At 44.6% G+C, this 25,482-nt stretch overlaps 1 protein-coding gene across 1 annotated transcript in view; it reads right to left on the minus strand.

Annotated features, from left to right (window-relative positions):
• WSCD1 (WSC domain containing 1) overlaps positions 1-25,482 on the minus strand; it is a 259,167-nt gene that overhangs the window by 90,424 nt on the left and 143,261 nt on the right. The window contains exon 5 of the mRNA XM_063956006.1: positions 19,022-19,137. Coding sequence (XP_063812076.1) covers positions 19,022-19,137 — 116 coding nt within the window. The remainder of the gene's footprint in view (positions 1-19,021; positions 19,138-25,482) is intronic.

Consider the following 25,482-nt stretch of genomic DNA (forward strand, 5'->3'; position numbering starts at 1 on the left):
TTGTCAGTGACATCACTAAATGATGCAATTTCACATAATTAGCCCCGCACCCTCCACTCAATGTCACAGGTTAATGGGGAGTTGGCTTTAAGGTGATGGGTTTGAATACTGGATATGACAGTATTTTAAATCTGTGTGTTAATTAGAGAAAGATGTGACTGAAGGTGCACTTACAGATGTAGCCACGCTTATCCTGACTACATCTGCGCTAAACAAGCACTCTCGGCGCATTGCCATTCCCATTCATGTGAATGGGGCTCAAGCGCATCTAAGACACATGTGTGTCCAAGATGTGCACGTGGTCACGCCTAACAAGGCGTGATCGCACTGATATGTAGCCACGATCTGTATATGTACTCCTGTACGTAGCAGAAGCCTTTCTAAATGTCAATGTTAGATGTGCTAGGTATGACTGCTGAGAAATGTGAGATTTAAAATAAATGATAATGTGACAAAGAGCTTTCAAGTCAAGTGCATGAATATGGTATAAGAGGATTGAAGTCCTAATCCATTTCCTTGAAGTGGTCTGAAAGTATGATTGATCTACAGTATATATATATATATATATATATATATATATGTAATATTTTGGGGTATACACACACGCCAGCCTCCACCCTAGAGGTTTAAGCGACCTCACTGTTATTGCAATCACTAGGTTCTTCAGATGTGAAGGTGGGGATAATTTGCATGAGACATTGCTTAGTATAAACTGGTTTATTGTATAGTCAATGAGTGACCTTCACCTCAACTAAAAAGTACAGCACAGGAATCTAAGGAATTAGGGAAATCCTGTACTGTACGTCACAGAGATCCGCCAGGCTTCCTGCCACATACACAAATTTCCTACTACTAATTACAGTATACATGTTTTTAATTAAAGTTGAGCAATTATAAATAACTGTTCTATATCTGTAACAGGAAATGTTTTGTGCAGTTAGGATGTCTACTCACAGCTGCTTGGTGCAAACAACCTCATAAAGATAAATACAGTATTAGAAACATAGAAACAAATGTAGTAAGAAGACAACATGAAACTGTTTTATAGAGGGAGTTCTGACAAAAACAAAAAGAGATATTACATGGCTGAGACAGTGGTGGAAAAAAGTCAGAGCTACCAAACATGCTGAGATACCATGAAAAGAAACTGAAGTGTGTATGTGTGGCTTGGTTACTCCATGCTTGTAGTTTTATTGTTTAAAATACAGTAAGAGAGAAGCAACTTGGCAGGATTACTACAAGGGGTATCCGGTCTTTAGGTCGACAACACTTAGGTCGACACTCATTAGGTCGACCACTATTGGTCGACATGCATCAGGTCGACATGGTCACTGGGTTGACATGGCAAAGGTTGACACATGAAAAGGTCAACATGAGTTTTTCACATTTTTAAAAAAAAATTGTTGAACTTTTTAATACTTTACGATCCACGTTGACTACGACTGGGAATAGTAAGCCTGAAGCATGGTGAGCGAGGCAAGAGATGCGAGGGGATATGGTGCACTAATTGGGGTTCCCGGTCACTTTACGAAGAAAATGACACCCAAAAAATAAAAAAAATCCCATGTCGACCCTTTTCCATGTCGACCTTTTCCATGCCGACCTAATGACCGTGCCGACCTAGTCACTGTCGACCAATAGTTGTCGACCTAATGGCTTGCGACCTAGTTACTGTCAACCCTATGATCCACACCCCTACAAGGCCTTCTAACCTAATGGCCTGAGGTCGCTTAAGTAGTGGATGGTGTGCAACAAATTTAGGGGGATATTCAATAAATGCGGTAATTGTCCACGGCCAATTGACCCCCGAGGGGATAATCAATTGTCCCCGGCAGTTATTGTGGATTTTGTTTCACATTCGCAATCGGCCACATTTTTTTTTAATGAAAATATATAGGTCTGTGAACTTATCCTGGATACAATGGGGGGAATTCAAATCTTTGAAAAGTCAGTTTGCTGTCTGTTTTTTCCTATCTAATAGACAGGAAAAAACAGACACCCAAATGACTTTTCAAACATTTGAATTCCCCCCTATGTGTTTTCATGAGAAAACATAAATTTATTGTTGTGTGAGAAAAACAATAATTGAATTGCATGATAATGACCATCAGCCAAAAATCTCGATAATATCTTGGGTTTTTTTGTGCAAAAATTTAGCACAGACAAATATTCACCTTAATCTTTGATGTAATTAAATATATGCAGAGTGATTTCACTGCAAGAGGCTAAATGGATAACAAGCTAATATATACTGGAAGAAAAAATGTATCTGAATAATAATGAACATTAGTTATACATGAAGATATCAGACTGTAAGACAATATCTGGATACAATAGAGAGATAAGCAGTATTCAAAACAATGAAGAAATGAACAGCAATACTAATGTGGCTACACAGAATCACAGTTAAAGCACTTTAAAAAAAACTCTTAGAGCAGGTTAGCACTTGGCTCTGATTAAGGAGAGTGAGGTAGTATATAAATATCACATAGTTTAAGTACTCTCAACTTAAATCACAGACTTGCGTGTTAGTAAAGAGGAACATATCTCTTCATTTACATACAGCCAGGAGATTGGATTTTGGAGAAACTACCACTAATGGCAAGTGTACATTCTGGAACTCATATTGGACAGAATTAAGGGGGTCATTCCGAGTTGTTCGCTCGTTGCCAATTTTCGCAACGGAGCAATTAAGGCAAAAATGCGCATGCACATGGTACGCAGTGCGCATGCGCTAAGTAATTTAGCACAAAACTTAGTAGATTTACTCACGTCCGAACGAAGAATTTTAATCGTTGTAGTAATCGGTGTGTGACAGGAAGTGGGTGTTTTTGGGCGGAAACTGACCGTTTTCTGGGAGTGTGCGGAAAAACGCAGGCGTGCCAGGATAAAACGCAGGAGTGGCTGGAGAAACGGGGGAGTGGCTGGCCGAACGCAGGGCGTGTTTGTGACGTCAAACCAGGAGCGAAACGGGCTGAGCTGATCGCAGTGTAGGAGTAAGTCTCGAGCTACTCAGAAACTGCTAAGAATGATATATTTGCAATTCTGCTACTCTTTCGTTCACAATTCTGCTAAGCGAAGATACACTCCCAGAGGGCGGCGGCCTAGCGTGTGCAAAGCTGCTAAAAGCAGCTAGCGAGCGAACAACTCGGAATGACCCCCTAAAGGTAATAATATTACAAGCTAAATGGTAATAATAAGAGTGGAGTGGAGCAACTCTGAAGAATTACAGTATAAATGAGGTGATAATATGCAACATGATGAAGATAAATGCTTATAGGTGTAGTAGTCCTAACACTAGTGTACATCCAATTCTAAGAGTAAGTGAACATTTATTGCACACTAAGATACACTGTCCCGCTTGAAGAGATAAGTACAGAATTATTGTAGGCAGTATACAGACACTTTTAAACCCACATGGGCCTATTTATTGAGAAATGCAGTCCTCAGCTAAGACACTGGCCAGGAGTAGAACTTGTCAGTGAAGTTGATATCACTCCATGCCTTTTAGCTTGAAAAATAGGGGCCTGAGAATAATGGGGACCTATGGCAGAATCCAACACTCTCCTGTGAGATCTCAGTCCCACACTACGTAAATTAGCAGTGGCTTCCTATTGGAAGTGTTTCCTAATAATCATATGTGTTTAGTGGTGTTTTCTGCCATTGGGACTGCCAGTCCATACTTCCATTAGAAGAGCGAGTGCTTCCAATGGCGTTTATTATAGCAGCCCTATTTGGTTTCTAGGGACTGCAGCTGATGCAGCCCCTAGCCGATGTTGTTTTCTGGGCATGCACAAGGCTTGATTGTGTTTTTTTTTTCCCTATTCTTTTTTTCACACGTGCACAATGGATAAGGGCCGGACCGTGGCTGAAGTGAAGGGGATGCTCCACAGGAGGCAGGTGGTACCAGCCGCTGATGAGAACTGCAGTCTTTAGTGTTGTTTTAGGCTTCAAATAACCTCTAGTTACTCTCCTCTGCAAAAGGCAATGTGACTAACGCAGTGATTACCAAACTTTTGTGAATCACAGCGCCCCAGAGTATAAACATTTTTTCATGGCACCCCTAGGCCAAAAGTTTCTTATGGAGTAATTTAGAAAGAAATATTAAATTAAGTTAATTGTGCTTATATGTCATGCTTAGGTTCGGTTATGTGGTGAGGGACAAGATTTGCTTCTGTTTGTCCACATATTTTATGATTGGCAGCCACCAGCAGAGGCAGGCTGGCCCAGGGGGCAGGGTGCCAAGTTCCACCCGGGCCACGCTACTGCCAAGAGTGACGGGCTGGCCGTCACCTTCCACTACACGGTGGCCAACCCTAGGCTCTCGAGCCGCATGCGGAGATAGAAAGAGCCGCATGCGGCTCGTAAGCTCCTGCGGCACCTCCCGCTGCCCTAGTCTGTAGTGCCCGGCACCGGTCCATGAGCCAATCAGAGCTCATGGACCAGCAGCCAATCAGGAGTCTTAGCTGCCGGTCCACGAACTCGGATTGGCTCACGGACCGGCGCCTAATTAGAGAGAATTAACGCTGCCAGAGAGCGGAGACTGAGGGGCAGGAGAGGTGCACGCTGCGCTCTCCTCCTCTCACAAGCAGCAGACTGAGCAGAGCAGCAGCGCGACGGTGAGCTGCACTTGGGTGGCACAGTGTGAGGACATGTGTATCTTACACTGGGGGCATATCTAGCACTGGGGGGATGTGTATCTGGCACTGGGGTCATATCTGGCACTGGGGGGACATGTGTTTCCATCACTGGGGGCACATTTGGCATGGGGGGACATGTATCTGGCACTGGAGGCATATCTGGCACTGGGAAGATGTGTAGCTGACAGTGGGGGCATATTTGCCACTGGGGGCATATCTGGCACTGGGGGGATATGTGTATCTGGCACTGGGGGGACGTGTATCTGGCAGTGGGGGCATATTTGGCACTGGGGGCATATCTGGCACTGGGGGGACATGTGTATCTGGCACTGGGGGCATATCTGGCACTGGGGGCATATCTGGCACTGGGGGGACATGTGTATCTTACACTGGGGCATATCTGGGACTGGGGAGATGTGTATCTGGCAGTGGGGGCATATCTGGCACTGGGGAGATGTGCATCTGGCAGTGGGGCCATATCTGGCACTATGGAGACATATATGTATCTATCACTGTGGGGGCATATATGTATCTGACACTGTGGAGGAATATATGTATCTGACACTGTGGAGGAATATATGTATCTGGCAATGTGGGGACATAGATGTATCTGGCACTGTGGGGACATATATGTATCTGGCACTGTGGGGGCATATATGTATTTGGCACTGTGGAGGCACCCATTTTTTGGTGTTTTTATATGTATGTGGCACTGTACAGGGGCTTTATTTGTATGTGGCACTGTACAACATGACTAAAAATGGGGTTATGACACAAGGTCATACTCCTACAAACGTCAAACCGAAAGGTGTGTGCAAAAAAATGGGGTGTGGCTTTGTGACAACTATGCCATGCCCCCATTTTTGCTCATGCACCTTCGGCACGCACATGATATGGCTCTTACCCTTGACTATAAATCTTTTTTGGCTCTTTGCCACTGACTTGTTGGCCACCACTGCACTACACAGCTCTGCTGAAGTCGCGGCCGCACTGACAAATTTATAATAAAGTATCTTTGGGATAATTTACACGAGGCCTATTTTTTTCCTATTAATAAATATTTTTTATACAAAAAAACCTCCATTTAAGATGGCGCCATTACTTATGGGCTAGTGCTCTGTACTTGCCCCCCAGGCTAAAAGTTGCCAGCCAGCCCCTGGCCACCAGCACAGGCTTTGCCTATTACACTGACCATAAATACTTTGAATTGATCCCGCAGCACCAAACCAGGGCACCCCTGCAAGTGTCCTAAGGCACCCCAGGGTTGAGAACCACTGGACAGTTCACAGTTTGAGAACCATTGGACTGGCGTCCTCACGCCCTGCAGGAAGTACACAAGTTTGTGTACTTTCTGTTTGTGTCTACCCATGCTCCCTTGTATTTAAGCTTTCCCTTCAAGATTAAGGCATCATGTACAATCGCATTACTGTATGATACATACTGTATATGGAAAGTTTCATTTGACTGAATGTAATTAATATGACAAATCATTTTTATTTTATTTTCTCTGGCAATTCTGGACCTCCACACTTAAGCATGCACTGGAAATATACTTTGCATATATGTATAAAAGAGAAGTTTCCTTTTTTATGTTAAATACTCTATGCAAATAGACAGGAAATGAAATGCAAAAATATACGTTGCTATGCAGCCCTATCACCAGAGAAAGCTGCATGATTAGCAGATGGTGAGATGCATCTTAATAAGAAAGTCATCCAATGCATCAAACGCTTGGAAAAAAAACAGGAAAGCTGGATACATGAGCATATCTGGTATAAAATGGGGAGCAAAAAAAGCTTACTTCATGACTGTTATTAATTCATAGTAAACATGCTGTTCACACATAAAGCTTCATGTATGAACTGGAGAACTGCCTGTGCCTTTGTAATGTCACAAATTTAGATTTGAGTACAGTGAACCTATTTCCAGAGCACTACGTGGTGCGCAGCATGGCTACAACTACAAGCAGTGTAATATTTAACAGCAACTTGGGCAGATCAAGTGTCAATGTGCCCGACTATGCACAAAACCAGAGAAAGTGGATGACTATTTTTGGCTGACTGGCGGGGATGGGTGGGAGGTGTCATGGGGCAACTGTGAGCCTGATTCAGAGGTGCATGCATTCCCGCCATTGCTGCGTCTATTTCCGACCATTACGGCCTGCGATCAGGTCACTACTGTGTATGCACCGCAATGCGCAGGCGCGTCGTACGGGTACAAAGCGGATCGTTGCCGAGCGATGGATTTAACAAAGAATCCATTCGCACAGCCGATTGCAAGGAGATTAACAGGAAGATGGCGTTTGTGGGTGTCAACTGACCATTTTCTGGGAGTGGTTGGAAAATGCAGGCATGTCCAAGCATTTGCAGGGCGGGTGTCTGACGTCAATTCCGGACAAGAACAGGCTGAAGTGATTGCAGCGGCTGATTAAGTTCTGAGCTACACAGAAACTGCACAAAACTTTTTTGTAGTGCTCGGCTGCACATGCGTTCGCACACTTGCAAAGCAAAAATACACTCCCCTATAGGCGGCGACTATCTGTTTGCAGCGCTGCAAAAAATAGCTAGCAAGCGATCAACTCGGAATGACCCCCTCAATTCTGCATCTTGCATATGAAAATGCAATGCCGGTCGCACATCAGAACTTTGAGAAAGGCACAGGTTTCTCAGAATGGCTGAATTTGTACAAAGGGTGGTTTGTTCCGCAGCAGGTAAATAGTTCAGACAAAACCTCTATGAGGATATAGGGTGTGGATCATTAGATCGACAGTGTCTAGGTCGACAATGTTTAGGTCGACCACTATAGGTCGACAGTCACTAGGTCGACAGGGTTTGAAGGTCGACAGAGTTTCTAGGTCGACAATAACTAGGTCAACACTATCTAGGTCGAACACTATTGTTCGACAGTAACTAGGTTGACAGGGTTTCTAGGTCGACATGTTCTAGGTCGACAGGTCAAAAGGTCGACATGAGTTATTCACAATTATTTTCTTTTATGGAACCTTTTCATACTTAACGATCCACGTGGACTACAATTGGGAATGGTAACCTGTGCCGAGCGCAGCGGTAGTGGAGTGAGGCACCTTGCCCAAAGCATGGCGAGTGAAGCGAGCCATTCAAGGGGACACGGTGCACTAATTGGGGTTCCCGGTCACTCTACGAAGAAAATGACACAAACCCCCCCATAAAAAAACTCATGTTGACCTTGTGTCCTGTCAACCTAGATCATGTCGACCTAAAGACCCTGTCGACCTAGAGACCCCGTCGACCTAGTTACTGTCGACCAATAGTGGTCAACCTAGACAATGTCGACCTAGTTACTATCTAACTTCCATACCACACCCGTTGGAGCAGTGCAGTGTAACCCTGTGTCTGTGTGTGCACTGAAGCAGTGCAGTGTAACCGTGTGTATGTGTGTCAATGTGCTGTAGCATTTCAGTGTAACTCTGTATGTGAGTGTGTGCGTGTGTATGTGTGTGTGTGTGTGTGTGTGTGTGTGTGTGTGTGTCTGTGTGTGCTAGATGCAGACAGCGTCCCCCTTTTTACAAATTATGGCAGACAGTGGCCCTCATTCCGAGTTGTTCGCTCGCTAGCCGCTTTTCGCAGCAGTGCACACGCTAAGCCGCCGCCCTCTGGGAGTGAATCTTAGCTTAACAGAATTGCGAACGAAGTATTCGCAATATTGCGAAAAGATTTTTCTTTGCAGTTTCTGAGTAGCTCGAGACTTACTCTTCCAGTGTGATCAGTTCAGTGCTTGTCGTTCCTGGTTTGACGTCACAAACACACCCAGCGTTCGCCCAGACACTCCCCCGTTTCTCCAGCCACTCCTGCGTTTTTCCTAGAAACAGCAGCGTTTTTTCACACACTCCCATAAAACAGCCAGTTTCCGCCCAGAAACACCCACTTCCTGTCAATCACACTACGATCACCAGAACGAAGAAAAAGCCTTGTAATGCCGTGAGTAAAATACCAAACTTCTTAGCAAATTTACTTGGCGCAGCCACAGTGCGAATATTGCGCATGCGCAGTTAGCAGAAAATCGCACCAATGCAAAGGAAAAGAACGACCGAACAACTCGGAATGAGGGCCCGTGTCCCCTTTTTTACACATTACGGCAGACAGCGTCCCCTTTTTTACACGTTACGGCAGACAGCGTCCCCTTTTTACACATTATGGCAGACAGCGTCCCCTTTTTTACAAATTATTGCAGACAGCGTCCCATTTTTACACATTATGGCAGGCAGAGTGCCCCTGTTTACACATTACGGCAGACAGTGTCCCCTTTTTACACATAAGGGCAGACAGCGTCCCCTTTTTACACATTATGGCAGACAGCGTCCCCTTTTTTACACATTATGGCAGACGGCGGAGGGAGAGTGAGAGAGAGAGAGTTATACTCACCCTCACCTGTGATCTGGCATCAACGGCAGAGGAGGCAGAGACCCGGGAGCTGGCGGCTGCAGCATGATCAGAGGCGGCAGCGGGAGGCAGGCATCAGCGGGACTCGGAGACCAATGAGCGCGGCAGTGTGGTGGAGGAAAGCGGTGCTCATGGATGGCTCCGGCGGCTAGCGGGAGACAGGCAGTGCAGGACAGAGAGCAGTGGCTGCGGCTTTGGCCCGGCCCTGCTCAGATCACGGCAGTGGGGGGGGGCTCCGGCGGCTGGCGGAAGGCAGACAGCGCAGGAGTGCTGGACAGAGAGCAGTGGCTGCGGCTTTGGCCCTGCTCAGATCGCGGCAGTGGGAGGGCGGCTCCGGCAGCTGGCGGGAGGCAGAAGGCGGCACTGAAGTGACTGCGGCCATGCGGAGGGGGGTGGTGCATGCAATGCTCTCGCATGTCTTTGGGGGGAGGGGGCTGGATCTGACATGCGGAGTGGACTTGCCCTGTGCTGGGCGTCCCCCCGCATGTCAAAGAAATTGATTGTAGATGTGCATTTTCTCGCTTAGCTTTGCAATACACGGTTCTCGTCTTAATCTATATCCAATTTAAACATTTATTCAGTGTATTAAAAGCATTAAGATCCATGCTTGTTGGTGCCATACTGTAGATACTATTAGAGATGTGCACCGGAAATTTTTCGGGTTTTGTGTTTTGGTTTTGGGTTCGGTTCCGCTGCCGTGTTTTGGGTTCGAACGCGTTTTGGCAAAACCTCACCGAATTTTTTTTGTCGGATTCGGGTGTGTTTTGGATTCGGGTGTTTTTTTCAAAAAACCCTAAAAAACAGCTTAAATCATAGAATTTGGGGGTCATTTTGAACCCAAAGTATTATTAACTTCAAAAACCATAATTTCCACTCATTTTCAGTCTATTCTGAACACCTCACACCTCACAATATTATTTTTAGTCCTAAAATTTGCACCGAGGTCGCTGGATGACTAAGCTAAGCGACCCAAGTGGCCGACACAAACACCTGGCCCATCTAGGAGTGGCACTGCAGTGTCACGCAGGATGGCCCTTCCAAAAAACACTCCCCAAACAGCACATGACGCAAAGAAAAAAAGAGGCGCAATGAGGTAGCTGTGTGACTAAGCTCAACGACCCAAGTGGCCGACACAAACACCTGGCCCATCTAGGAGTGGCACTGCAGTGTCACGCAGGATGGCCCTTCCAAAAAACACTCCCCAAACAGCACATGACGCAAAGAAAAAAAGAGGCGCAATGAGGTAGCTGTGTGACTAAGCTCAACGACCCAAGTGGCCGACACAAACACCTGGCCCATCTAGGAGTGGCACTGCAGTGTCACGCAGGATGGCCCTTCCAAAAAACACTCCCCAAACAGCACATGACGCAAAGAAAAAAAGAGGCGCAATGAGGTAGCTGTGTGACTAAGCTCAGCGACCCAAGTGGCCGACACAAACACCTGGCCCATCTAGGAGTGGCACTGCAGTGTCACGCAGGATGGCCCTTCCAAAAAACACTCCCCAAACAGCACATGATGCAAAGAAAAAAAGAGGCGCAATGAGGTAGCTGTGTGACTAAGCTCAACGACCCAAGTGGCCGACACAAACACCTGGCCCATCTAGGAGTGGCACTGCAGTGTCACGCAGGATGGCCCTTCCAAAAAACACTCCCCAAACAGCACATGACGCAAAGAAAAAAAGAGGCGCAATGAGGTAGCTGTGTGACTAAGCTCAGCGACCCAAGTGGCCGACACAAACACCTGGCCCATCTAGGAGTGGCACTGCAGTGTCACGCAGGATGGCCCTTCCAAAAAACACTCCCCAAACAGCACATGATGCAAAGAAAAAAGAGGCGCAATGAGGTAGCTGTGTGACTAAGCTCAGCGACCCAAGTGGCCGACACAAACACCTGGCCCATCTAGGAGTGGCACTGCAGTGTCACGCAGGATGGCCCTTCCAAAAAACACTCCCCAAACAGCACATGATGCAAAGAAAAAAAGAGGCGCAATGAGGTAGCTGTGTGACTAAGCTCAGCGACCCAAGTGGCCGACACAAACACCTGGCCCATCTAGGAGTGGCACTGCAGTGTCACGCAGGATGGCCCATCCAAAAAACACTCCCCAAACAGCACATGATGCAAAGAAAAAAAGAGGCGCAATGAGGTAGCTGTGTGACTAAGCTCAACGACCCAAGTGGCCGACACAAACACCAGGCCCATCTAGGAGTGGCACTGCAGTGTCACGCAGGCTGGCCCTTCAAAAAACTACTCCCCAAACAGCACATGACGCAAAGAAAAAAAGAGGCGCAATGAGGTAGCTGTGTGAGTAAGCTAAGCGACCCTAGTGGCCGACACAAACACCTGGCCCATCTAGGAGTGGCACTGCAGTGTCACGCAGGATGGCCCTTCAAAAAACACTCCCCAAACAGCACATGACGCAAAGAAAAAAAAAAGAGGCGCAATGAGGTAGCTGTGTGAGTAAGCTAAGCGACCCTAGTGGCCGACACAAACACCTGGCCCATCTAGGAGTGGCACTGCAGTGTCACGCAGGATGGCCCTTCAAAAAAATACTCCTCAAACAGCACATGACGCAAAGAAAAATTAAAGAAAAAGAGATGCAAGATGGAATTGTCCTTGGGCCCTCCCACCCACCCTTATGTTGTATAAACAGGACATGCACACTTTAACCAACCCATCATTTCAGTGACAGGGTCTGCCACACGACTGTGACTGAAATGACGGGTTGGTTTGGACCCCCACCAAAAAAGAAGCAATTAATCTCTCCTTGCACAAACTGGCTCTACAGAGGCAAGATGTCCACCTCATCATCATCCTCCGATATATCACCGTGTACATCCTCCTCCTCACAGATTATCAATTCGTCCCCACTGGAATCCACCATCTCAGCTCCCTGTGTACTACTTTGTGGAGGCAATTGCTGCTGGTCAATGTCTCCACGGAGGAATTGATTATAATTCATTTTAATGAACATCATCTTCTCCACATTTTCTGGATGTAACCTCGTACGCCGATTGCTGACAAGGTGAGCGGCGGCACTAAACACTCTTTCGGAGTACACACTTGTGGGAGGGCAACTTAGGTAGAACAAAGCCAGTTTGTGCAAGGGCCTTCAAATTGCCTCTTTTTCCTGCCAGTATAAGTACGGACTGTCTGACGTGCCTACTTGGATGCGGTCACTCATATAATACTCCACCATTCTTTCAATGGGGAGAGAATCATATGCAGTGACAGTAGACGACATGTCCATAATCGTTGTCAGGTCCTTCAGTCCAGACCAGATGTCAGCATCAGCAGTCGCTCCAGACTGCCCTGCATCACCGCCAGCGGGTGGGCTCGGAATTCTGAGCCTTTTCCTCGCACCCCCAGTTGCGGGAGAATGTGAAGGAGGAGATGTTGACAGGTCGCGTTCCGCTTGACTTGACAATTTTGTCACCAGCAGTTCTTTGAACCCCAGCAGACTTGTGTCTGCCGGAAAGAGAGATCCAAGGTAGGTTTTAAATCTAGGATCGAGCACGGTGGCCAAAATGTAGTGCTCTGATTTCAACAGATTGACCACCCGTGAATCCTTGTTAAGCGAATTAAGGGCTCCATCCACAAGTCCCACATGCCTAGCGGAATCGCTCTGTGTTAGCTCCTCCTTCAATGTCTCCAGCTTCTTCTGCAAAAGCCTGATGAGGGGAATGACCTGACTCAGGCTGGCAGTGTCTGAACTGACTTCACGTGTGGCAAGATCAAAAGGTTGCAGAACCTTGCACAACGTTGAAATCATTCTCCACTGCGCTTGAGACAGGTGCATTCAACCTCCTATATCGTGCTCAGTTGTATAGGCTTGAATGGCCTTTTGCTGCTCCTCCAACCTCTGAAGCATATAGAGGGTTGATTTCCCCCTCGTTACCACTTCTTGCTTCAGATGATGGCAGGGCAGATTCAGGCGTTTTTGGTGGTGCTCCAGTCTTCTGTACGTGGTGCCTGTACGCCGAAAGTGTCCCGCAATTCTTCTGGCCACCGACAGCATCTCTTGTACGCCCCTCTTGTTTTTTAAATAATTCTGCACCACCAAATTCAAGGTATGTGCAAAACATGGGATGTGCTGGAATTTGCCCATATTTAATGCACACACAATATTGCTGGCGTTGTCCGATGCCACAAATCCACAGGAGAGTCCAATTGGGGTAAGCCATTCTGCGATGATCTTCCTCAGTTGCCGTAAGAGGTTTTTAGCTGTGTGCGTATTCTGGAAAGCGGTGATACAAAGCGTAGCCTGCCTAGGAAAGAGTTGGCGTTTGCGAGATGCTGCTACTGGTGCCGCCGCTGCTGTTCTTGCTGCGGGAGTCCATACATCTACCCAGTGGGCTGTCACAGTCATATAGTCCTGAGCCTTCCCTGCTCCACTTGTCCACATGTCCGTGGTTAAGTGGACATTGGGTACAACTGCACTTTTTAGGACACTGGTGAGTCTTTTTCTGAGGTCTGTGTACATTTTCGGTATCGCCTGCCTAGAGAAATGGAACCTAGATGGTATTTGGTACCGGGGACACAGTACCTCCAACAAGTCTCTAGTTGCCTCTGCAGTAATGATGGATACCGGAACCACGTTTCTCACCGCCCAGGATGCCAAGGCCTCAGTTATCCGCTTTGCAGCAGGATGACTGCTGTGATATTTCATCTTCCTCGCAAAGGACTGTTGGACAGTCAATTGCTTGGTGGAAGTAGTAAAAGTGGGCTTACGACTTCCCCTCTGGGATGACCATCGACTCCCAGCAGCAACAACAGCAGCGCCAGCAGCAGTAGGCGTTACACGCAAGGATGCATCGGAGGAATCCCAGGCAGGAGAGGACTCATCATAATTGCCAGTGACATGGCCTGCAGGACTATTGGCATTCCTGGGGAAGGAGGAAATTGACACTGAGGGAGTTGGTGGGGTGGTTTGCGTGAGCTTGGTTACAAGATGAAGGGATTTACTGGTCAGTGGACTGCTTCCGCGGTCGCCCAAAGTTTTTGAACTTGTCACTGACTTATGATGAATGCGCTGCAGGTGACGTATAAGGGAGGATGTTCCGAGGTGGTTAACGTCCTTACCCCTACTTATTACAGCTTGACAAAGGCAACACACGGCTTGACAAATGTTGTCCGCATTTCTGTTGAAATACTTTCACACCGAAGAGCTGATTTTTTTGGTATTTTCACCAGGCATGACAATGGCCATATTCCTCCCACGGACAACAGGTGTCTCCCCGGGTGCCTGACTTAAACAAACCACCTCACCATCAGAATCCTCCTTGTCAATTTCCTCCCCAGCGCCAGCAACACCCATATCCTCCTCATCCTGGTGTACTTCAACACTGACATCTTCAATCTGACTATCAGGAACTGGACTGCGGGTGCTCCTTCCATCACTTGCAGGGGGCGTGCAAATGGTGGAAGGTGCATGCTCTTCACGTCCAGTGTTGGGAAGGTCAGGCATCGCAACCGACACAATTGGACTCTCCTTGTGGATTTGGGATTTCGAAGAACGCACAGTTCTTTGCTGTGCTTTTGCCAGCTTGAGTCTTTTCATTTTTCTAGTGAGAGGCTGAGTGCTTCCATCCTCATGTGAAGCTGAACCACTAGCCATGAACATAGGCCAGGGCCTCAGCCGTTCCTTGCCACTCCGTGTGGTAAATGGCATATTGGCAAGTTTACGCTTCTCCTCCGACAATTTTATTTTAGATTTTTGAGTCCTTTTTTTACTGATATTTGGTGTTTTGGATTTTACATGCTCTGTACTATGACATTGGGCATCGGCCTTGGCAGACGACGTTGATGGAATTTCATCGTCTCGGCCATGACTAGTGGCAGCAGCTTCAGCACGAGGTGGAAGTGGATCTTGATCTTTCCCTATTTTTGGAACCTTAACATTTTTTTCTCCATATTTTAATAGGCACAACTAAAAGGCACCTCAGGTAAACAATGGAGATGGATGGATACTAGTATACTTATGGATGACGAGCGACTGCCGACACAGAGGTAGCTACAGCCGTGGACTACCGTACTGTGTCTGCTGCTAATATAGACTGGATGATAATGAGATAAAATTAAAATATATATATATATCACACTAGTACTGCAGCCGGACAGGTATATATTATGTAATGACGGACCTGCTGGACACTGTCTGTCAGCACTGCAGACTCCTAAAGTAAGCTACTAGTATCAAGAAGATAGAAAAAAAAAAAACACGGGTAGGTGGTATACAATTATGGATGGACGAGCGACTGCCGACACAGAGGTAGCTACAGCCGTGGACTACCGTACTGTGTCTGCTGCTAATATAGACTGGATGATAATGAGATAAAATTAAAATATATATATATATCACACTAGTACTGCAGCCGGACAGGTATATATTATGTAATGACGGACCTGCTGGACACTGTCTGTCAGCACTGCAGACTCCTAAAGTAAGCTACTAGTATCAAGAAGATAGAAAAAAAAAAAAACCACGGGTAGGTGGTATACAATTATGGATGGACGAGCGACTGCCGACACAGAGGTAGCTACAGCCGTGGACTACCGTACTGTGTCTGCTGCTAATATAGACTGGATGATAATGAGATAAAATTAAAATATATATATATCACACTAGTACTGCAGCCGGACAGATATATATTATGTAATGACGGACCTGCTGGACACTGTCTGCAGAATGCGTTTATAAAAACACCACACGACGAGTGTTTAACTTTTTCAGGCAGACAATCACAATATGCTGGTGGCCAGCAGACAATCACAATATACTGGTGGTCAGTGGTCACTGGTCAGTCACACTGGCAGTGGCACTCTGGCAGCAAAAGTGTGCACTGTACTTAAAATATGTACTCCTGCTATAACTGCTCCCCAGTCTCCCCCACAATTAAGCTGTGTGAGCAGTGAGCACTCAGCACAGTCAGATAATGATATACAGTATTACATATGATGTAGCACACTGGGCTGAGCACAGATATGGTATGTGACTGTGTCACACTGTGTATCGTTTTTTTTCAGGCAGAGAACGGATTAATTAAACTGGTGGTGGTCACTGGTCACTGGTCACACTATCAGCAAGTAGTACTCCGTCCTAAGCAGACAATCACAATATACTGGTGGTCAGTGTGGTCACTGGTCAGTCACACTGGCAGTGTGGCACTCTGGCAGCAAAAGTGTGCACTGTACTAAAATATATTATTTATGTACTCCTGCTCTAACTGCTCCCCAGTCTCCCCCACAATTAAGCTGTGTGAGCAGTGAGCACTCAGCACAGTCAGATATACAGTATTACATATGATGATGCAGCACACTGAGGCTTAGCACAGATATGGTATGTGACTGTGTCACACTGTGTATCGTTTTTTTTCAGGCAGAGAACGGATTAATTAAACTGGTGGTCAATGGTCACTGGTCACACTATCAGCAAGTAGTAGTACTCCAGTCCTAATATGCTCCCCAAAATTAGTAAATAGTGTCTCTAACTCTCTACTCTCTTCTCTATAAACGGAGAGGACGCCAGCCACGTCCTCTCCCTATCAATCTCAATGCACGTGTGAAAATGGCGGCGACGCGCGGCTCCTTATATAGAATCCGAGTCTCGCGATAGAATCCGAGCCTCGCGAGAATCCGACAGCGGGATGATGACGTTCGGGCGCGCTCGGGTTAACCGAGCAAGGCGGGAGGATCCGAGCCTGCTCGGCCCCGTGTATAAAAAGCTGAAGTTCGGCGGGTTCGGATTCCGAGAAACCGAACCCGCTCATCACTAGATACTATACCACCAGCTACTGAGAATAAACACATCTGGTTAACTTAAACTATATACTGTACATTGTTTTGGGAATTGTACTCATGGTTTAATTAATAAACTTCATAGTGATTGATTTTAATCAAGTCAGATGCTGTTATGCATATAAAAATAAAACACTACTGGAAAAGCTAATACCCTCATTTCAGCGCCTTGAGTTCTCAGTGTAATTATTATCACTGGCATAATAGACATCAGCTGCATTATTAACAGTAGGGGGCATCTCCTGAATTTCAGGTTCTGTTTAACACTGTAATGTTTACCCATTATCTATTCATCCCCCCATATATTCCTTCATCCTATCTCACGGTTCACAGCAGCCCGGGGCAGAGGCACAAAGCCAGAGCTTACTGAGATACTTATTACATCAGGCATGTCCAAACTGCGGCCCTCCAGCTGTTGTGAAACTACATATCCCAGCATGCCCTGACACAGTTTTGCTGTCAGAGAATGCTAAAGCTGTGTCAGGGCATGCTGGGATGTGTAGTTTCTCAACAGCTAGAGGGCCGCAGTTTGGACATGCCTGTATTACATAGTCCACTTAGGGGGTTCATTTCGAGTTGATCGCACGTAGCAACTTTTTGCTGCTCGTGCGATCAACTAGATGGCGCCTATGAGGGAGTGTATTTTAGTATAGCAGGGCTGCGATCGCTTGTGCAGCCCTGCTATGCTAAAAAAGTTTTGTGCAGAACAAGACTATCCCTGTAGTTACTTACCCTGTGCGATGGATCCAGCGATGAAGGTCCCGGACTTGACATCAGACAGCCGCCCTTCAAACACCTGGACACAACCTTGGTAAGTTTAAATGTAGCAAAAAATAGGATTTGTTCAAGTTATGGGTTTTGTTATGAGTATGTTTGTACATGCAATTTTGTTTTATAGGGAAAAATAAATATGATTATAGCATGTGGGTAAAGGTTGTTTCAATCATAGCAACTCATCTTTACCATAGAAAATGTAACCAAAACTGGTGTGGTAACTTTTATCACGATGAACACGTAAACATTTAATGTACATTTATCTCAGCTATACAATATTATACCTTTCATATACAGTATGTGTGTCCAATAACAGGTTTACTAGCTCTTTAATTTAAACTCAATAAAGGCATTCATGGAGTTCCCTTGAAAGAACTCTTAAGCTCATATAATTATAGTTTATTTGTATAGTGCAGTAGTCACAGAGATATATATTTTATACAGTATAAGCAATACTGTATTCCCTTCTCAGCCGGAGTGAATGTATTCATTCATACATGCATTCACTGACCTCTTTTCACAGTGGCGAGTCATTACAACAATATAAAAAAAATATGTGTTATACTGTGTATTTTCTTAGACAGTAAAATACACAACCCTCTTTCCATCCAAATAACCTCGATCATTTGTTTGTTAATTCACTTTTATATCGACTTAATACATCTTATAATGAGACTGAGTAAGATAAAAAAACCTCACTGTACACAGGGGGTCATTCAGATCTGATCGCTGGGCTGCTAAGTTTGCTGTCCTGCGTTCAGATAATCGCCGCTTCCAGGGGGAGTGTATATTCGCCGTGCAAGTGTGCAACCCAATGTGTACGCCGAGCTGCTAAAATCCAGTTTGTGCAGTTTCTGTACAGCCCAGTACTTACTCCTACAGTGCGATGAGTACAGGCTGATCGGGGCCGGAGCTGATGCCAGACACATTCCCTGAAAACGCTTGGGTACGCCTGCATTTGCCCTGACACTCCTAGTAAATGGTCAGTTACCACCCACAAGCGGCTTCCTCCTGTCAATCACCTTGCGAACGGCCATGCGATCGTTTTTTTCGCACCACCCCGTCGCTGACCAGCGATGCCCTTTGTTGCTGTCCGACATGCGTGCGCATTGCGCTGCATACGCATGGGCAGTTATGACCTGATCGCCTGCTGAGTGAGCACACACAGCAGAAATCAGATCTAAATGACCCCCATAGTGGGGCTTCTTCTGACTGAATTGAGCCAGTTTGTGTAATGTAAAATATGACATTGTTTGGCACATGCTCAGAAATGAGGCTGCAATATTAGCATAATTACGCAGATGTGATGGCGACAATAGTTGCAGCTTCTACTGCTATAATGTCCACCTCAAAATCATTCCCGTCTTCCCAGAAATAATTGTAAAAACACACTTACTTTTGCAGAGCAGAATTCTGAGCACATCTCAGTGCTGAGATTAAGGAAGGAGACAGGAAATATTTGTGTCCCATTTTCTGGAGCTCGGAAACATCCTCGATAGGTAACATTTCTCCCTATAGGGACATGAAATAAGAATCCCATTAAAGGAGGTCCTGAAGTGTCTATACTGGTGAATTAGTAATCAGTCAGTTACAGCACGTTGTTCCAACCTTTCTTGTCAGATCCAACTATACAGAAAGAATAAACTTGAAGTCTGTTTCAACATTTATTTATTGTAGGCTAATTCCATGAAATTGTGACATTATCAAAACAAAACCAAGAAAATAAATCATGATATACATATATAATGCATTCTTATCATAGCAATTTTGAGATTTCAATCTATGCCTATAATGGGAATATTACTTTTTAAATGTGATTTTAAAAGAAAAGTATCCTTCATGCAGGGGTGGTTTATGAGAGGAGGGTCCCCTGTGAAGCCCCAGTGCAGGGTAGATGCTAGATCCAAGTGGCCTAAGGGACCTTTTATGTCAGGGGGAGGAGCCACGACATAAGCGGGAGGAGCTATGTCAGTGGGATAGTTCTTCTACTATCCACGCCACCAACTATTACCTTTAGTAACTTGGTGGCAAGCAAAGCGGCCCGCGAGGGTACTTTTCGGGTACCCTGTTCGGCCATAGCGCCTCCACCTGGTGACGTGTCTCCTCCCCTAGTGATGTAAGCAGGCCCCTTCTCCCACTCCGATTTAGAACCATCCCCCAGTGCAGGCCCCCTTCTCTCTACACAGAGCAGGTGCAAGTAGACTCTGGCACTGTGCATGCTCTTGAATATTGCATAATAAATAGTTCTCAGTGGTATTTCTAAGTTATAATTGGTGAGTAATTTTATTAAAAAACTCAATTCAAATCTAGAAATACCATTTTATATAAATCCGTTTTGTAACATAAGCCAACATGTTCAGCCCAAATTGCTGGGGTTTTTTTTTTTCATTCTTTTTTTACTAACCCTGGGAATTTTGCCAACACTGTCTGTCAATCCTGACGCTTATAATCTGAGTGTCTGTACCTGAAATAAATAACTGTAACTGATGATCTGTAACAAGCCATGGTTGTTTTTTTGTGAGAAAATGTAACGTCAGAGTGAAAGACCCATGGGTCTGTTACATGTTCCATCTTGATAACAATGCCCTTAAGGGGGGTACTCACGGAGCGATCGCTGCTTAAAATCTAAGCAATCTGACTAGATTGCTTAGATTTTAAGCACGATCGCTCCGTGTGTAGCCCCCTCAGCGATAGCGATGCGCAGCCCCGCGCATCGCTATCGCTGCTGCTAGATTGGCCTGCATGCAGGCCAATCTAGCGGGTCGCTCACTTCACCCGCTGGGTGAAGTGAGCGGCCCCCCCGTCTCCCCCCGCACGCTCAGCACAGATCGCGCTGTGCTGAGCGCCGGGAGAGATGTGTGCTGAGCGGTTCGCTCAGCACACATCTCTCTGCCATCGGCCAGTGAGTACTGGAAATGTATGTTTTTGGGTTATTTTTTTTTTTTTAAAGGCTGTCCTTCATCCGAAATCTGCTTCATATTTGTTTTTCTATCTCCGGCAAAGGACCAGCCTGATTAGCAATTACAGCATGCTTTATATCCTGATATTTGATTACTGGTTCAAATGTCATATGCTGACAAAATAAGTAGAAAAACACACTAGCCTATTCCCTTCACCCTACCTTTCCTATTGATTTTCCTTCTGATCTGCAATGAAGCAATACGAATTGGAACTTCAAAGGAGAAAAGCATTAACCATGTTAGTACTCAGCTTGTACTGAAATTAGAAGTAGTCGAATTCCATTTAAAAAAAAAAAAGGTAAATTTAACAGAATTGCCCTAGAAAGGTTTCTATATTTACATTCTAAAGGCATGCTTAGGTAAAACATCTCATTTTGGTTTATAAGTCTTTTATATATGAAGGACTTATAAATATCCAGCAGGGAGTTGCAACAGAAACCATGTTTTTCATTGCATCGTCTGTAAATGATATTATTTATTTGCTATATTACCTGGTATAAACTGATTACTATTTTGCAATGTGGGAAGTGTTGATACTTTATAAATTAGTGAGACTAAATTTGTTAACACCAAGTATTAATATCTTATTTATTGCTTATATAGTGCTGGCCAACCAGTCTCTAGCATGAATGCATCTCCAAGGTCAAAACTGTAAGATTTCTGAAAACACAAGATAAATAATAACTCAAACCAATAAGCAGGGTACAGTATAACATGTTGATGGACAGTGACCAGTGGCAATTTACCATGCACCCTTTTTGTATAAGGAGAGAACAGCAAAACTTGCAGTGTAGTTAGTGTGCTACAAAGTACCAGGTGGAGGGGGAAGGGGAGCAAACGTACCATAGAGAATGAGCCAAACTACCAACCCTAACTTAGGGGGACATGTACTAAGCAATGATAAAAGTGGAGAAGTGAGCCAGTGGAGAAGTTGCCCATGGCAACCAATCACCATTGATGTAACATTTATAATTTGCATACTATAAAAGTATACAGAGCAACTGATTGGTTGTCATGGGCAACTTCTCCACTGCCTCACTTCTCCACTTTTATCACTGCTTAGTACATGTCCCTCTTTGTGTGGAAATTCCCCCTTCAGAGACATGTTTTGCAGTGTCTACACTCTAGACCCATAGCAACAGGGCCTGACATTTGTCACAGAGGTCCTGCTGATGAGAAGTGGCCTGTCTTCCATGACTCTAACAAAGGCAGTTTCCTATCATATGTACTGCTAATAATCTTCAAGGTCATCAGAAAACATGGCTTGGTATGCAAAGAGAAACATTAAAGTAAAGCTATAATAAGAAGATGTTAAAGTATTCTTTATGGTTACGGTAGAGTTGTTGGATTTTTACTGAACACACACTGTGTGCAAAGTCCATTTTTAAAATGCATTTTACCTGTCCAATGTAGTTTACAATCCATTTGATGATACTGTTAGAAGGAAATTGTCCAAGATTAATGTGGAGTAGACATTGTGACTGGAATTGGTTTCCATAAAGCAACCCCAGGAAAAAACAAGTTCTGGGAAATGGAGTTCATGTGCTATGCCATATGAATAGTGTTCCCTGAAGTGTAGTTGCTTATTTGTATACTGCCACTGGGTAGACGTTTATATTTCTCACAATCCTTTCCATTATTTCAGCTAAAGCGGCAGAAAACCCATATTCCTCAATGAAGAATACCAACAAGGCTAAAACCCTGTATCTGGGGGTGTACAGGACATTTTGTAAAGACTCCCTGTTCTAATGCCATGTGTGCCTGTATTTGCACCAACTTTTACGGGAAAGCATATGGATTTGCAGACCAAGATGGCAACTTCTGAAAAAGTTCTCATCCTCTGGTTGGAGGAAATGGCAGATGGATAGCTTTACGGTTCAGTACTTTTCATTTTCTCCCAGATGATAGGGTGGACCAGTTTATAGACTGACACAGTGAGACAGTATGGATGGTGAAGTTAATGTGTCTGTGTAGAAGAAGGATACAAGAGCAATAGGCAAGGCATTACAAGATCAGCAAATACATATCCAATAATTTGTATATGACGTGCTAGTAAGTATTTTACTAGTTATCTCCCCTCTCTATTATACTTATTACCTACCCTCTACGCAATCCACATATAACTTTACATATGTTCTCTTTCTCCAATCACACATCTCTCTGACTCCAGACCAACATACTGTAGCTGTGTGACTGGATCATACAATCCATCACGAACCTCTACAATCTAGCTGGACCTTTTGCAATGTGTAGCCATTATCCTCATGTATCCATCCCCTATTTCCCTATAGATAATAAGCTTGCAGTCATGATCCTCTTATCTCTTTGGGCAGGATGTATTAACATACATCGCCACCCATCGCAGCGATGTTGATCGCATATGTACTAACATAAGCAATCAACATCGCAATGCGGTGACAGAGGCCCCTCGCTATACCTGTGAGGTGGTGTGCCCGTGAGGGGGGTCTCCGTCAGCTCCATGGGCTCTCCCTCTCCTCAGCTGCCGGGAACAAGGCAGCAGGCTGTCCCCGGCACCTCCTCCTACCCCCTGCACCCGGAAGGACCACCGGCTGCGTTGCTAGGGGGAGGAGGAGTTTACCTTCCGGGACCAGGGCTGCCTGGAGGAAGGTATGTCGGGTGGGAGGGGGGTCGATGCCCGCGGCGGGGGCGGCGGAGGTGGTGGGTTGCGGTGGCCGGCGATAAGAAGCCTATAGGCTTCTATAGGGTATCGCCATCCAGAGATGGTGATACCCTGGGTGGCGAAAAACCGGCGGTGGGGTCTTAGTACATTTGAAAATGTGGTAAAACCCCCGAAAATAGGGGTTTTACCGCATTTTTCCCTTAGTACATCCCGCTGTTATTACCCAGTCTTGTCTAATAACTGTATGGCTCCAAATTGCAATGGGCAAAGGAATATGCTGCACTATAAATAACTGTTAATAATAAATTACAAACAACACGTTTTGGTTAAGTATTTGAACCTGACGTCTAGAAGAAGAAAGAGGGACTAGAAGTAAACATTATAGCTGACCGCAGGCACAGGATATCAGTGTGTTGATGTAACTTGAAAATTCAATGACCAAAATGAATAGGTGAATAGTTGGAAATAGTATCTGTCCTAGTATGGATAACCTGCATTTTATATGGTAATGACTCGCCCAAGCTGAAATGTTGGAGAGGCATTTAACAAACAAGTTGAAGAATAGATATATTTTGGTATTATTGTGTATTGGTCAAGGTACAGTACTTATAGTAAGCCTATAGTTTATCAGCATTTACTCTAATTGGTGTTTGTGTCAATGGAGAATAGTACATATCCTAGAGAACAGTCTTTAAGTGCAACAGGAAAGGTACTGTAAAAAGTACCTTTAGAGTGCTTCCTCTTTATAACATGAACTAATATGAACTAAAAACAAAGGCCAAGACTGGTCTTATAGAGAAGATGGTATTATAAAACAAGGCAATATAATGGCATATTAAGGAATTAGTAATAGAAATGATAACTTTCCTTAATAATATATAGGAAATATATATAATATATAATTTTAAAATGTGCAAATCGCCTAAAGACAATTTTGTTAAAGAATTTTACTTTTCAGTATAATATTCTTTAATACTAAAATAATACTAAAATGTTCATTTTTAGTTAAGTTATCCTAAGGCTGGTTAAGAAAAGGGTAAGACCAAAGGAAATAAAAGTACTTTTATGTTTGATACTAGCTGTTCTACCCATTCTTCACATGAGAGTTTCTGATTTTCATGGTTGTACATATGAGTGTTATTAATTTGGTAAATCTATAGAGATGTCAATTTGAGACATCTTAATGTAAGTAAATATTAATCCATGGTTCTTGGTGCTACCCGAGTAGCACCCATAGCAGATATGGTAAAAAGTGACAGGACCATTTTTGTACAGTAGTTTATGAAATTCTACACACTAGAGATGCATTCCAAATTTTAATCCGATTGACCGCTTGGGTGTTATCGTTCACGCAGTGCAAGCCACGTATTGGTATTGACGATGTTATGTCAACACCCTTTTCATCCCTTTAGGGAAGGTTTATTAAAATTCTAATTACGTAGTTTTCCTATTTTCCACCTGAAGAATATCTATGTTATATTTCAGCTTTCTGTCATATCAGGAAGCAAGAGAATTAGTGATGAATGAGTGAGTGAGTGAGTGAGTGAGTGAGTGAGTGAGTGAGTGAGTTAGTTAGTTAGTGAGTGCTTTCGCATTTATAAATATAGATTTTGGGGCAAAGTATTTTAAATGTAGCCAGTGACAAGAGCAAGGACAAGCCACAACACCTTGAATATCAAATACAAGTAGGGCATATCTTATCCAGAAGCATCTTATCCATATATTTGCCAATTGTGGATAGCCCACCTGCCCCATAGAAATTGCTTCATAATTAGTAACTATTAGGCATATATGGTATTTCCTAATAGTTACTATGAGGAGCTCTGCAAAGATTTTAATGAGGAAAGTAATTTAACAAGGAGGGGAAAAGAAAGAAAACCTCATATAGAAAATTAAAAGTCCCATTCCAGATAAAAGATCCCACACTGGACAAATCACACTACTGAGACTGACACACACTGCCAAAGAGCAGGCTTTATGGAAAGAACAAAGTGTCATTTCAGTCTGTCTCCTACATTCCATAGTTTATCAGAAGGAGGAGGAGATGTCTGCAAAGGAGAGAACATCAATCTATATTGGGACGAAGGAACAGCCATGGATAAGTGTTACTAAAGTAGATGATGAAACAGTGATCTTTGAAAACAGGACATACCTTACCACCTCCCTTTTCTGGCATCTGCCTTGATAAGTCAGGATGTGCATCATTCCGGACTCTCTCCATACAGATGTATGTTACACTTATCTCTCCTCTATTCA

Source organism: Pseudophryne corroboree, chromosome 2 (assembly GCF_028390025.1).
Source record: "Pseudophryne corroboree isolate aPseCor3 chromosome 2, aPseCor3.hap2, whole genome shotgun sequence".
NCBI classification, from domain to species: domain Eukaryota; kingdom Metazoa; phylum Chordata; class Amphibia; order Anura; family Myobatrachidae; genus Pseudophryne; species Pseudophryne corroboree.